We start from the raw sequence: 13,535 nt of genomic DNA, 5'->3' as shown, positions 1-13,535 counted from the left end.
CATTTCCCAAAATGTGTCCCACCGTATGTGTGGTTCTGCAGGACACTGATGAGTATTTAGGTGTGGATCTGATGTTAACTAACTGGCCACATTTTCTCTTTCTTAAACAGCGGCCCAAAAGACTGGCACTCAGGGAGATAGATGCTCGCCTGACAAACAGTGCAGAAGCTAGCGGAGCATGCTGTCCCCAGCAGGACACTGACCTCTGACATAAAATTGATTCAGAAAGTGCTCGTAGTAAGGAATTGATCAGGAGAATTCAGGAGGACCTGAACTGGTCTGAGGGCTGTCCTGATGGTTCCTGCTTTGCCTTGTAATTTGTCTCCATCTGGGGCAGCGTGTGTGTTTCAGTCTGGTTTGATGCCCATTAATGACTTGTGAACTCACCTGACTGTATCACAGCCAGCATTTTTATTTCCTAATCTTTTGATTTTGAGATAACTATAGATTTACATACAGTTGTAAGAAATAACACAGGGGGGTCCTGTGTACCCTTCACCTGGTTTCCCCCCGGGTGGTAACATCTTACGTACGTAACTGTAGTACAGTATCATGGCCAGGAAGTTGACATTGGTATAGGCCACCCACATGCTTCAGATTTTACCGGTTTTACATGCACGCTTTAGGGGTGTAGTGTATTTCTAGGCATTTTTATCATATATGTAGTTTTGTGTGGCACCAGCATTTTTAAGAAAGAGAATAGTATGTACTAGATCAATCAGTGCATCACACCTATGAAGGGTAAGTATTGATCTGGAAATCAAATCGTGTTTTCGTTACATACACACATCATGACTAGATTGTAAAAATGTCCTTTTACTGTGAGTCACTGGAGAAGATTGAAAGCCACAGGTCATTCAGTCATCAGACTTCATTTTACTTCACTGATATGGGCTCCTAGAGAGCTGGGGTGCTCTGATTTCTAATTGGCTCTTATTGGGGTACCCCTGGTCACCTACTTCTGGTAGATGGAAAACTTGGCTAAGTTAGATATATCGAGAGAAAGTGACATGTGCATTCTGTACCCCGTGAGTTATTTGAGGGTAATTTTGACTAGAACCAGTTTTCACTTTTTAGGAGACAAAGTCTCACTGTGTTGCCCAGGTGGGACTCAAACTCCTGTGCTCAAGCGATCCTCTCACCTTAGCCTCCAGAGTACCTGGAACTACAGGGGCACAAAGATGTTTCTGCTTCTTTGCTCACTTTAGAACATAGCTCTAATATGTTGGGGGCCGGGTGCAGTGGCTCATGCCTGTAATCTGAGCACTCTGGGAGGCTGAGGCAGGAGGATCACTTGAGGTCAAGAGTTCAAGACCATCCTGAGCAAGAAAGAGACCCCGTCTCTATAAAAAAGAAAAACAAAGAAAAAATAAAAACAAGTGATATGTTGGAACTCACTGTACTCTGTTGCCACTAGTGGGAATCAGATTTCTGCAAAGTACTATAGATGGCAAAACCAAAGTCACTTAGAAGGTATGGAGTTAGGAGAAAAACAAAAGGGCACTAAACATTTTTTTACGAAGGAAGCTTCTAATTCCAGGACATTTTGTCAGCATTAAAAATCCATGCTAGGCCAGGCTTGGTGGCTCACACCTACAATCCTAGCACTTTGGGTGGCTGAAGTGGTAAAATCCGTTGAGACCAGCCTGAGCAACATAGCAGAATCCTGTCTCTGCAAAAGAATCTTAAAAATTAGCCAGCTGTGGTGGTGCACACCTGTAGTATGCTGAGGGCGTGGCTGGTCTAGTCCCCATGGCTGCTGACGCTCACCTGCCCCAAGGGCTCATACCTGGGAGGGGTAGGTATCCTTGGACATGAGCTGGAGAGAAACAAAACAATGTTATAGAGATGGTTCCGTATGAATCCAGGTTCTACCACTTAAGAGCTGTGTGACAGCAATTTTTTTTTTTTTTTGACAGGTTCTTGCTCTGCCACTCAGACTAGAGTGCAGTGGCATCATCATAGCTCACCGCAACCTCAAACTCCTGGGCTCAAGCAATCCTGCTGCAGCCTCCTGAGTGGCTGGGACTGCAGGTGTGTGCCACCATGCCCAGCTAAGCAAATTTCCTAATCTGAGCCCTCACAGCCTCACCTTTAATTGGCCATACCACCACCTTCCTCACAGGATTTTTAAAAGGAAAAGAGTAGATAAATGCCTGTCACATCATATGTATTATAATGCATATAATTATTTATAATGCCATTTAATAAATCCTTGTTCCCTTTATACACTCGAGAGGATCAGAAGTGACAGGCTACTGCAGAAGCAAGCAAGGTCCAACATAAGCCAAGCCTCATTTTGTTCTTGGGGTTTCCCAGGCCTTCCCTAAGATGATTGGCATTTTGTATTTTCCCCTTCTTGGATGCCCTTACTGTGGAGGGGCAGGTGGTGAGAATCTCCATGTCTGGATAAACCGGGACCCGGGCAAGCTAAGAACAAGGAGCTTGGCAGGCAGGAAGTGGAAGGACAGGGTCAGGGTTGGGGGTGGAAACCAAGGAAAGGAAATGGCCCTAGTTGCCGCGTCAGCCTTCTCACAGGAGCTGGTAGTTAGATGGGCCCTTGACCCAACAGTTATGAGGCCTAAACCAGGAGCCTGGGTCTACTACTGCGGTGGTGATTTGGGGTTCAAGCAGTGCTGCCCCCTTCTGGGGATTGCTAAAAAGCACTGCAATTTCCATGGCTCCTAGGGTCAGTATCTGACCCAGACAGCCATCCCAGACCTGAAGAATCTGGCAGTTTAGACCTAACAGGAAGACAGAGTTGCTTCTGCCCATACAGATGACTTAGGGCTTCCCGAAACCAGGTTTGTGTCCAGAGCCCTTCAGAGGCTCTGAAGGGTTCATCTGCCCTTGTCTATGGGGAATGGAGAGTATTGCACAGTGGTGCAGGGAGGCTAACCAGGGTCCAGAAAGCCCTGCTTCCCCTGGCCTAGGATCAGTAGCCCTTGAGTGTCACACCCACCCAGCCCCAAACATCTCGGGTCAGCAGAGAGAAATTCAAATATCTACGAGAATGGCAGTGGACAGAGGAGGCCCAGGAGGATTCTGTGCCTCTGGATTGGCCACCCTGAAACAGACTCCACCTCAGAAAGAGAACTGGGTCCGGGCTGCAGAGTCAGCCAGACCGAGCATCTGAAAACTGCATCTCCCTGGGCGAAGGGGAGACGCCAGGGGATGAGTCAGCCCCAAGGCTTTGACAAAGGAGCAGAGAGGAGCTAGATGGTCGGGTAAGGAGGAAATGGGGCCGCACGGGGAACAGAACCCAGGCTCCCCAGCTGCCCTCTGCCTAAGTTGTGCCCCCTCACACGACATTCCACACTCAGTGTTTAGACAGGGCAGCGAAGAAGAAACACAGACATTCTGAATCCTGCAGGGAGGAGGCCAAGGCTGGGAATGAGAAGGTCTGTTTATTCCTGGCAGTCCCATATCCAAGGGGCCCACGCCCACTTGTGTCCGTCCCCCAGGCTGAACTCTCCCAGAGCCTCTGACTTCTGCCCAAGCAGACAGAGCGAGTCCTGGGCCCGGGTGCTGGAACCCCGCGCGGCATCCTGCCCGCCAGCTCCCTGGGGGCTGCGTTTGAGGGCTAGATGCTTTCCTCTCTTCCCGCTTTTTGTCCTAGTGGGAGTCTCACCTCCCCAGGCCCCCTGGCTGGCTGTGCAGCGCTGGCAGAGCCAGACTCCTCAGGCCTGCAGCCCTTCAGGTCCAGGTCTCCCCAGAGAGTACTGAAGTCCCCTTGCTCCCTAGTCTGGCGCTCTTCAGCCAGGAAGCTTTTCCTATTGTCTCACCCGCAGCTTTCTTGCTATAGTGTCTGCCTGTTCCCTCCCATTTCCAGCCTTAAGGGAGTGTGGCCAGGCTTCTCTCCTCCCCCTCACCCCAAAGCTGCACTTGATACAAAGTGGAAATCAGAGCACCACACCTCTTGGCTTCCTGTTCTTGAACTTGCCCTTCCCTTTCACTGTACCTACTTTTCTCAGTTTCCCTGTGGAGCATCATTCCCCTCTCACTTTTCATAGGCTCCCTACCTGCCTTCCTCAGCAGAGGTGTTTGTTAGAGGGGACAGGTGCAGAAAAAGGCAGAAATCCTAATACGGTAATAATAGCTGTCTGTCACTGAGTGTTTGTGTGCCAAGTGCTGTGTGCCAGGTCTTTATCACATTATGAGTCCCATTTTACAGATGAGGAAACTAAGGCAAGAGAACTTCAGTAATTTGCCTAATTTCACACATCTAAAAAAAAATGGGATCCCGGACAGCTCTGATTCCAACACTGGCTCATGCCTCTTAATCATCGTGGAGGGGAAGGGGAGACGACCCCCCATCGAGTGTCAAGCACTGGGTTGTACGTGGTTACACGTTATCCCATGGCATTCCCCACAGCAAGCTTAAGAAGTGGTTTTTCTTGTTCCCATTTTACGTAGCAGAAACTGAGGGCCACCAGTAGCTTGCCGAAGGTCACATCCCAGGGCCATGTGTACCTCATAGCCCAGAACTTAGAAAGTAACAGTTAATGAAAGTGTGGAGTGACCGGATTCAGGAAGGCGAGGCTGGGCTTGTAAGCTGAAAGGCCCATCAGGTGATGGGGTGGGGCCAGTGAAGACCCTCAGGCCCCAAACCCCCACCGCTGCCGTCCTCGCACACACCACCTGTGGCTGCTGTCCTCGCACACACCACCTGTGGCAGGCGGCAGAAGTGTGGAGCTGGCTGTGCTGTCAGCTGGCTGGCAGCTCCCAGTTTAAAGGTTCTAAATGTAAATGTATTAGCTGAAGCAGGCACTGGGGAGGGGTGGACTAAGTCATTATTATTCATGAACCGGAATGCATTCGTCAGATTAGCTGGGCACTAGCGGGTGAGAGGGCTCCGAGCTGAGGTAGGGGAGCCACAACCTAGGTGGCAAGATGTGTCCAGTTGGCTAGGGGTGGGGGGATGGGGCAGGAGGCACTCATACAGAAGGATACGTCAGGGCAAGGGGTTGCCGCAGCTCAGGATGTGCTAGGTCCCACCCCCAGAGGCGGGGCCAGGACCCAGCCCTGGCTGCGGCTACTCCATCCCTCCGGGAACCCAGGCAAGCCCGGCCCAGACCGCTGTTCCCACAGAGCAGAGACACCATTCGCTGGCCAGCCAGGACACCAGGCATGGTCCGAAACCCTGCAGGGATGGCTGCAGCACCTCCTGGCCACTGAGGAAAGCCCAGGCTGGAGGCTGGGCAGGCAACACCTGTCCCGAAAAGCCATGTGAGTAGCTACCCCACATCCTCCTGGGCCACACCTCAAGACCTCAGCCCCAGATTCTGGAGAGCCCGCTGCACCCAGTCCAAGCCACCAGCCCCTCCAGGCTGTGAGGGTGGCACAGCCAGCATCCCGCTGAGAAATCACAGCAGCAGGCTGCTCCCTGCCTTCTTACTGCCCTGGTGGAGGTGGGGTGGAAAGAACCACTCCACTGGGAGCTCTGGCTCAGGCCAGGTTTGGGGTAACAGACCCTGGGTCTCATGGGGTTTAATAAAGGTTACGGTGCAAGGAGGAAGGGGAACAGAAACTGAGGGCCTCTGGAGAGGGAAAGATGACCTCAGTGGACAGCACAGGGGACACTGAGGAAGAGGAACCAGGGGCTGAGGTCAGGGGAAAGGGACCCAGAAGTGTAGGGTGGGGCTTGGTGGCCGGGGTTAGCACACTGGGGAACCTGAGAATGGAGGGAAGCATCTTCTCTCAGCTCAGGGTGGCCGTGGGGCCCTGATCCTCTGACCTGGAGGGGGTGAGGAGTAGGAATCCTTTCCTTATTGACTTTAATCCTAGCAACAGCAGCTGCTCCCCTGTTGACATAAGCAGGGGCTCCCACAGGACCCAGGACCCCTCCCCCTGTCCCCAGGATAGGGCTGTGGGGCCATGGCACTGGAGGACTGAGACCAAGGAGTGAAGTGAAGGGGAGGACAGGGACAGAGCCACAGAGAGGCCAGGCCCTGCCCAGTGGCTCCTCCTCCCTGTCCTCTGGGCTCAGCTTCAGGCTCTGGGGGTGTTGGGGGTCATCTCCTTGCTGCTGGCATCTCCACATTCACTGCCAGGCGTCCCCTCCCCGTCTCCTCTCCTCCCTCCAGTTCCCAGGAAGGGACCTGTTGCTAGTGCGGAGCGGACGAGTCAAGTTTATGGGCTGGAAGTCCTACCCGGAGGCTGCTCACTGAACTGTAATGGGCTACAAGGACAGATGGGGGGAGGAGTGCAGGGGACAGGGCACCCCAGTTGTGCCCCAGACCTGGCTCAAAGGAGCCTCTCTCCTGATGACTTGCTAGAAGACCACTGCACACTGGCAGGACTTGTCCTCCCATTTGGTCCATGTAGAGGCCACCCAGGTGGAGGCCAGGATGCACAGCTCCTCTGCTGCACGCTGCGGGGCCAGCCGTCTGCCTCGCAGTCTAAACAGGCGGAATCACGGCTGCCAGGGGAGGCCGGGCACACAGCAGAAATGGGTGGAGCTGGCCCGGTGGGGACTGTCTGAGAGCAATCACCAGTAAGCTCTGCTGGCTTCTACCATACAGATGTGTTACCAGACCTACCTGATTTTTCAAGAAAAACCAAAAACATAATATGAATTTTATATAAACTTTTAATTGGCAATGAATTGAAAAATTATGTGTATCAGCAAATAGGATATGGCCCCCAGCCTGTGGATCCACACCCTCTGGATTCACATGCAGTCCCCACCAGGACAGCAACCTCACCCCATCCTAACTCTGGCGCCCGGTCCTCCATGCAGGCATGCTGGCTGCTGCGCCAGGCCCGCTCCATCCCCAGGCCCAAGATGACAGCCAACAGCACGGAGGAGTGGCCCAGCCCTGTTCCCAATGGGGCCCTGGGGCTCTCCCTGGCCCTGGCGAGCCTCATCGTTGTTGCCAACCTGCTCCTGGCCCTGGGCATCGCCTGTGACCGCCGTCTGCGCAGCCCACCTGCTGGCTGCTTCTTCCTGAGCCTGCTGTTGGCTGGGCTGCTCACAGGGCTGGCGCTGCCCATGCTGCCAGGGCTGTGGAGCCAGAGCCGCCGGGGTTACTGGTCCTGCCTCTTCCTCTACTTGGCTCCCAACTTCTCCTTCCTCTCCCTGCTCGCCAACCTTCTGCTGGTGCACGGGGAGCGCTACATGGCCGTGCTGTGGCCACTCCGGCCTCCTGGGAGCACACGGCTGGCCCTGCTCCTCACCTGGGCCGGCCCCCTGTCCTTTGCCAGCCTGCCTGCTCTGGGGTGGAACCACTGGACCCCTGGCACCAACTGCAGCTCCCAGGCTGTCTTCCCAGCCCCCTACCTCTACCTTGAAACCTATGGGCTCCTGCTGCCCGCCGTGGGTGCTGCCGCCCTCCTCTCTGCCTGCGTGCTGGTTGCCGCCCATCGCCAGCTGCAGGACATCCGCCGGCTGGAGCGGGCAGTGTACCGCGATGAGCCTTCAGCCCTGGCCCGGGCCCTCACCTGGAGGCAGGCAAGGGCACAGGCAGGAGCCACACTGCTCTTCGGGCTGTGCTGGGGGCCCTACGTGGCCACCCTGCTCCTCTCGGTCCTGGCCTATGAGCAGCGCCCACCGCTGGGGCCTGGAACGCTATTGTCCCTCCTCTCACTGGGCAGTGCCAGCGCGGCAGCTGTGCCTGTGGCCATGGGGCTGGGTGATCAGCGCTACACAGCTCCCTGGAGGGCGGCTGCACAAAGGTGCCTGCAGGGGCTACGGGGAAGGGCCTCCCAGGGCAGTCCCGGCCCCAGCACTGCCTACCACACCAGCAGCCAAAGCGTTGACCTGGACTTGAACTAGGGGAAGGGCCTCTGCTGACCCTACCAGAGCATCCATCCTACTCAGCCAAGCCTGTCTCCACAGGTCCCCATGTCTCTGGGTCAGAGACCCTGTCCCATCTGACTCCTCCCTGACCCAATAAAGGCTGTTTATGGTTATCTCACTCCATATCTCAGAAAGGCAGAGGCAGGTGGACCCACTACAGAAAGAACCTAAGGACAGACATGTGGAGCAGGGGAGATTCCAGCCCAGACAGGAAATTAATTGTTAGTGTGAACAGACCACCCCTGAGAGAGGGTGCGCTGACACATCTTGACATGGAGCAGATCTGGAGGGGAGCGTCACCCTGACGTGGCCCTCACTAGCTCCTCCTTGCTCCCCAGCCACCACAAAATCCACACAGACGCCCTCTCTGGGAAGTATATTTTATTTACATTTTTTAAAATCTGTAACTAGTATCTCTTCCTTCTTTCCACCCCCAGAGACCTGGGAAGGGAAAGAACGGGAACCTCAAACACCTACTCCCCACATACAAACACACACCCCCATGGCTCACACCAGCAAGTGAAAGTGAAAGAGACAGAGGCCTGAAGGGCCTTGGAAGGGCCCACTGGGCCTGGGCAGGGGGAAGGGGAGGGGGCCCAGGGCTGGGTCTCTAAAGAGAAGAAAAGGACAGAGAGGGGCAAGTCAGCTGAAGGGGTTGGAAAGTAGTCCGAGGCCCCCTCCCCTCCTCTTCCCTCTGTACCCTACCGCCTCTGCTGGTGGGGGAGCTCCCTTCGTGCCCCTCAACACCAGACACAAAGGCAGGGGCTGCAGCCATTAACGGTCGGGTCTCTGGACACAAAATACTTTCGCTTTATGGTCTCCTGATGTGGTCACCACCAGGGAGGCATCTCTGTAAACAGAAAGCATGTGGGTGAAGGGACGGGATGACCTGGGGACCAGCCCAAGCCCACCCTAGGGCCTCCTCCAGCACATCCTCAACGCTAGACTCCAGTGCCTAAGGCTTTGCTGACACCTCCACGTGACCAGCAAGCAGACGGAAGAAGGAAAGCCCAGCACGGAGAAGCACGGAGCTGACTTGGGCAGGGGAAATGGATCGCAGTCTCCTACCCCCGTGACTGGGATGTGAGATCCAGGGTAGGTCGCTGTCACCCACTGGGGTGGGGGCTGGATCAGCAGTGACAACTCCCTGAGCTGTGAACCCTCAGGCTTCCCAGTATTCCTGCCTCACAGGGCACAACCAGGCCTCGGGCCCAGCTTCCCCCAGCAATCCCCTCCCACACCCCAAGGACCCTTTCAAATACAGAGATCCCAGCCCTCGCCCCATGCGCTTACTTGCTGAGGGCGAAGTCCAGGATCTCGGCTGTATGGCCCCGGTAGTCAGTGAGCAGGCGGCCGGTCCGGGCGTCCCAGAGGCGCACGATGCCATCCAGGCTGCAGGTGTAAACCACGGCGGTGCCTGCCTCCCACAGCAGCTGCACGATGCCCGACTGCCCCGGGTGTGACAGATGCAGGGTGGACGTCAGGGTTAAGAGAGTGGAGAGGCATCTGTCCCCAACCATCAACAAAGGACAGCCACAGAGAAGGACCAAGCAGGAGCCAGGTCTGGGGTAGATGCCCCCAAAGGCCTGGGCTTCCCCATGGCCACAGCCCATGGGGAACCCAGGTCCAGCTGTCCATACCTGGTGCTGACACTGATGCCTAAGGGTCTGTGTAGACAGGTCATAGATGGCCAAGGTCCCATCCAGGTAACCAACAGCTGCTAGAGGCATCCTGTGCCAAGGAGAACACTGTGAGGATGCACGTGCCCTGCCTCTACCGGGCGTACCTGCCTCTCCCTGGGGCTCCAGCCCAGGCACCCCCAACAAGCCCCCTCCTCCCCACTCCACGCCGTCTCCGGGCCAAGGCCCTGGGTCACACTCACACGCTGCAAAAGCCCAAGGACTCCACTGAGTTGGACTCACTCTCCTCCCCTTCTCCCAGGTTGGGCTGGGAGGCCACAGTCTCGGGTCTGAAAACACCTACCACCTATAAGCAAGAGGATCAGAGGGGGCCTGGAATCTCGGTCCTCCGATAAAGAGAAAGATGGTGGGAGGGGAGGCGGAGTGAAGAATGAGAAAGAAAGGAGAGAGGATACGGGAGAGCAGAAGCCCCAGCCAGGCTCCAGGTCCACTCACCTTGCCAGTGGTGGCACTGACCAGCTTGGCCTGGCAGTCCACAGAGCCAGTCAGGATCAGGCTGCCATCCTGATTGGTGGCGACGCAGGTCAGAGGGCCCTGGTGACCCTCAGTCCCTAGGGTAGAGCGGGGGGGCAAGACAGACTTCGTCCCCTCTACCCTCTAAGACCTGCCCTGGGTTCTCAGCCCCTCCCCCAGGGCCCAGGTTAACACTTCCCCCACCTCTGATACCTTTTAGTACGTGGATGGGGTTTCCCTGCTTCAGGTCCCAAATCCTGATAGTGCCATCTTCATAGCCTACCACAGCTCTCTTCCCTAAAGGGCCAGAGGCCCAGGTGAAAAGAGGACAGAGTGTGCACTCAGAGACAACGAGCAAGGGAATGGGGGAAGGGGAGAGGCGAGAAGAGAGCAACGGCACAGATGCTGCCCCAGGGAACACAGATGAGACCCAGTTCAGGGCAGGAAGAAGGTGCTGTCAGCTTTGGGGCCTGGGAGGTCAGCACTGAGGCCAAGGGCAGGCCTCAGAGTTTGCCAGCTGCGGCCCAGGAGGGAGCTTAGGGAGGTGCCTAACCCTGGATTCAACCTCTGTACCCAGGAAGGGACACTCAAGGGAGCTGCTCTCACCATCCGGGAGGACTCGGCCACAGGTGGCTGGGCAGTTGGGGCCCTGGAAGGTCTTGCAGTCACCATTCGGGACCTTCCACATCCAGGTGTTGCCATCAGCTGTGCCCGCCAATAGGACAGGTGCCCGAGGGTGCCACTCCATCCACTGGGCAGGGAAGAAGAGGCAGCAGGGAGGCCCATCACCCCACCCGACCTAGAAGCCTGCCCCACGAGCCCCACCTAAGGTTTCCCTGCTTCTGGGGTCACCAGGGACTATCCAGGAAACAAGTATTGACATTCTTGCTGCACCTTGTGGCACACTGGCTCAGAGCTGGCTTGTTCCCATAGAGGTAGGACTGGCCCCCCAAGCTCTCAGCCCCCAACCCAAGGCCTCACAGAGATGAATCCCACTCTGATGATCTCACCTCCAGGTCTCCTGCTTCAAAGGACCAGACCTCCTCTTTGGTGTCCACCTGCCACACTTTCAAGAGGCCACTCATGTCCCCTGTGGCCACTAGGGTGGAGTCGTGGCTGAAACCAGCACAAGTCACAGAATCTTTATGGCCTGCAAAGAAAAGTGGGCAAAAAGAGAAAAAAACAATAGGGTACCGACTGCTGGGGGCACATGACGCCAGTATCTGGCCCGCTGAAAGGACTAGTGAGGAAAAAAAGAGGGGCAGGGCGTGCTGGCACATGCCTGTAGTCCCAGCTACTTGGGTTCAAGTCCAGCCTGGGTAACAGCAAGACTACATCTCAAAAATAAATAAATAAAAGAGGGGCGAGCCCCAGTAGAACAGGTGACAGAACTCACAGGTGCTCCAGGAAACAAGAGCCCCAGGTATCTCCAGGAGACACCACTGGCCCCCCTCACCCAAGCATATCCCAGGCCTCCTATCTCTTACCACTTCTGTTCACTCTACACCTCTCCTTAAAACCCACATCCCCCCCTCCACCCACCTACTTCTACACCAGTGTCCCCAGGCCTTTCCTAGACTCCCTAGGTCAATTAATGCCTCCTGCTCCTGAGCCTGCAACAGACTATTATATACTCCCCCTTTGTGGCCCTGAGGCCCAGCACAGAGCTGGCACAAAACAGAGGTCACTAAATAGCTGTTGGATGCACAACCACTGGAGACCAGCCCCCTAAGATCTCCAAAGGAACGTGACCCCCCAGGCCTCTACCTTGGTCTCTCACCTGCACACTCAAAGAGCAGCTCTCCATCGCTGAGCCTCCACACAAAGGCTTTGTCGTCTTCACCCCCTGTCACTGCCAAGGTGTTGGTCTTGGGATCCAGGCTCACACAAAACACTGATGCTGTCCCAACAGATAGTCCATGGGTGAGGGGACAGAGCTCCTACCTAAGGTTCTGTCCTTCAGAACCTTCAGGCAGCCCACCCCTTTTCACCCAAAGCAACTTGACTTTCTTTCCTTCTGGAAAAGAATCCAAGTCCTTGCAAGTTTCAAGAATCAGGCTGTTAGAGAAAGCCTTCCCCTAACTCGCCAAACTCAAGTCCTTCTCCAGAGCAGATGCACCTTATGTGCTGCTCCCCTCACCACCCACACTGATGCCATGGACAAGGGGTCCATGTGCAGGGCTCACAGTTCTCAGCATGGGGTACCACCGGGCTGGGTACAAAGAAAGCCAGGAGAGCACCGTGTTGTGGGTTTCTCACTAAGAACTAGTATTTGAGAACATTATTAAAAATATGCTCATAAGGTACCTCTAATTTACACTCAGCTTACTTTCATTAACTCTTATCAAAGATAACTTTTTAAAAGCAAACTCAGACTCAGAGAGATTAAGGTTAGTGGGCAAGTAAGAGAGGTAGGATTTGCACACAGGTGTCTCAACAGACTCCACACCCAAGCTCTCACCCATCCCACCATAATGCACCCTACCTGTGGGCTCCTCCAGGGCAAGGCCAGTATCCTTCCCATCTCTGGGTCCCTCATAGTGCTCTGTCCACGGCAGATGTCTAATGCTCACATGCCCACCTGGACTGATTTAAGGTGGATCTCCCCGGAGACCTACCTGAGTGCAATGGAAAGGTGACCTCGCTATCGTCGGGGCCCTCCATGCTGCCGACCACTCCTTCCTGGGGTTCCAGAACCCAGCCCTCCTCATTGCCCTCTTCCTCTTCTTCCTCTTCCTCAAAGTCCACATCTTCCATCTCCTGCGCCAGATCATCTGCTTTGAGGAGAGGGTTAAAAGATGGGGCTCAGGAGGCGGTAAGAGGGAGGGAGGGAAGCGTCTGCAGGCCTGAGGCTGGGTCATGTGGCCAGAGGGTAAGGTGGAGTCAGACCCACAGGGTGCAGGGGGGCGAGAAGCGGCAGGGAGGAGGGGGCGTGTGGGACGGAGGACGGGAGGCCAGGTCTGAGGACCTGGAGCTGGCCAGCGACGGTGCAGGGAGGGAGGGCCTAGGGGATGATGGGAAGGGGGTGTGTGAGGGGAAGGGCCAGAGGAGGCGTCAGGGAACCCCCACCCCGTCAGGCCTGAGAACTAACTGTGGGGGTGGGGGAGGAGGAGGGGGAAGGATGTTGGTAGGAATGACCGGTGGGATGTGGAGGAGAGGGGGGTAGCAGCAGGGGTCAGAGGCCATGGGTGAGCGCCTCCTGCCTGCCCCATGGCCTGAGGAACGGCAGTTCTCACCCGGGTCCGGTGGACCGGGATCCAGTTCTACCACCTCGATAATCTCTTCATCACCATGGAAGCTTAGGGTCTCCAGTGGGGGGGTGTCAGCGGCAGCCCCGCTTTCCGATTCGGACTCCATGCGGCGCAAGCGGCCGATCCACTTCTCCGGGCCCAAACGCCTCCCAGAGTCAGCTCTGCGCGACGACGCGGAACTCGAGCCCCTCCTCCCGGGAGGAAGTAGGCGTAGGCGAGTCTCCGGCAGGAAGAGCGACGGCCCTTCGGCCACTAGCGATAGGGGTTGGCTGGCTGAGCCACCAATCACAGGGCAGAGTTGGAAGACCGGGTCGGGGCGTGGCGGAGAGA

At 55.9% G+C, this 13,535-nt stretch overlaps 2 protein-coding genes across 4 annotated transcripts; one reads left to right on the top strand and one right to left on the bottom strand.

Annotated features, from left to right (window-relative positions):
• Window positions 1-4,652: 4,652 nt before the first annotated feature.
• GPBAR1 (G protein-coupled bile acid receptor 1) lies at window positions 4,653-7,919 on the top strand. Of its 2 annotated transcripts, XM_045559065.1 has the most exons (2): window positions 4,653-5,229; window positions 6,743-7,919. In XM_045559065.1, the coding sequence occupies exon 2, from the start codon at window positions 6,788-6,790 to the stop codon at window positions 7,775-7,777; it is 990 nt and encodes a 329-aa protein (XP_045415021.1). In that variant the 5' UTR covers window positions 4,653-5,229; window positions 6,743-6,787; the 3' UTR covers window positions 7,778-7,919. The 2 variants fall into 2 exon arrangements, with proteins under 2 accessions (XP_045415021.1, XP_045415020.1); XM_045559064.1 differs by lacking the exon at window positions 4,653-5,229 and having other exon boundaries at window positions 6,439-7,919.
• Window positions 7,920-8,167: 248 nt separating this feature from the next.
• On the bottom strand, window positions 8,168-13,473 carry LOC123643503 (angio associated migratory cell protein). 2 transcript variants are annotated; one of them, XM_045559063.1, is made up of 11 exons: window positions 13,191-13,473; window positions 12,573-12,728; window positions 11,735-11,854; window positions 10,965-11,104; window positions 10,561-10,705; window positions 10,168-10,251; window positions 9,937-10,052; window positions 9,684-9,787; window positions 9,442-9,532; window positions 9,095-9,249; window positions 8,168-8,651 (listed from the first exon to the last, which is right to left on the bottom strand). In XM_045559063.1, exons 1-11 carry the CDS (start codon window positions 13,309-13,311, stop codon window positions 8,576-8,578), a joined length of 1,308 nt encoding a protein of 435 aa, XP_045415019.1. In that variant the 5' UTR covers window positions 13,312-13,473; the 3' UTR covers window positions 8,168-8,575. The 2 variants fall into 2 exon arrangements, with proteins under 2 accessions (XP_045415019.1, XP_045415018.1); XM_045559062.1 differs by having other exon boundaries at window positions 12,573-12,731; window positions 13,191-13,397.
• Between the last annotated feature and the right edge of the window lie 62 nt (window positions 13,474-13,535).

Source organism: Lemur catta, chromosome 8 (assembly GCF_020740605.2).
Source record: "Lemur catta isolate mLemCat1 chromosome 8, mLemCat1.pri, whole genome shotgun sequence".
Classification (NCBI taxonomy): Eukaryota; Metazoa; Chordata; class Mammalia; order Primates; family Lemuridae; genus Lemur; species Lemur catta.
The sequence above is the reverse complement of the archived record's forward strand: the minus strand, read 5'-3'. Positions and strand labels throughout refer to the sequence as shown.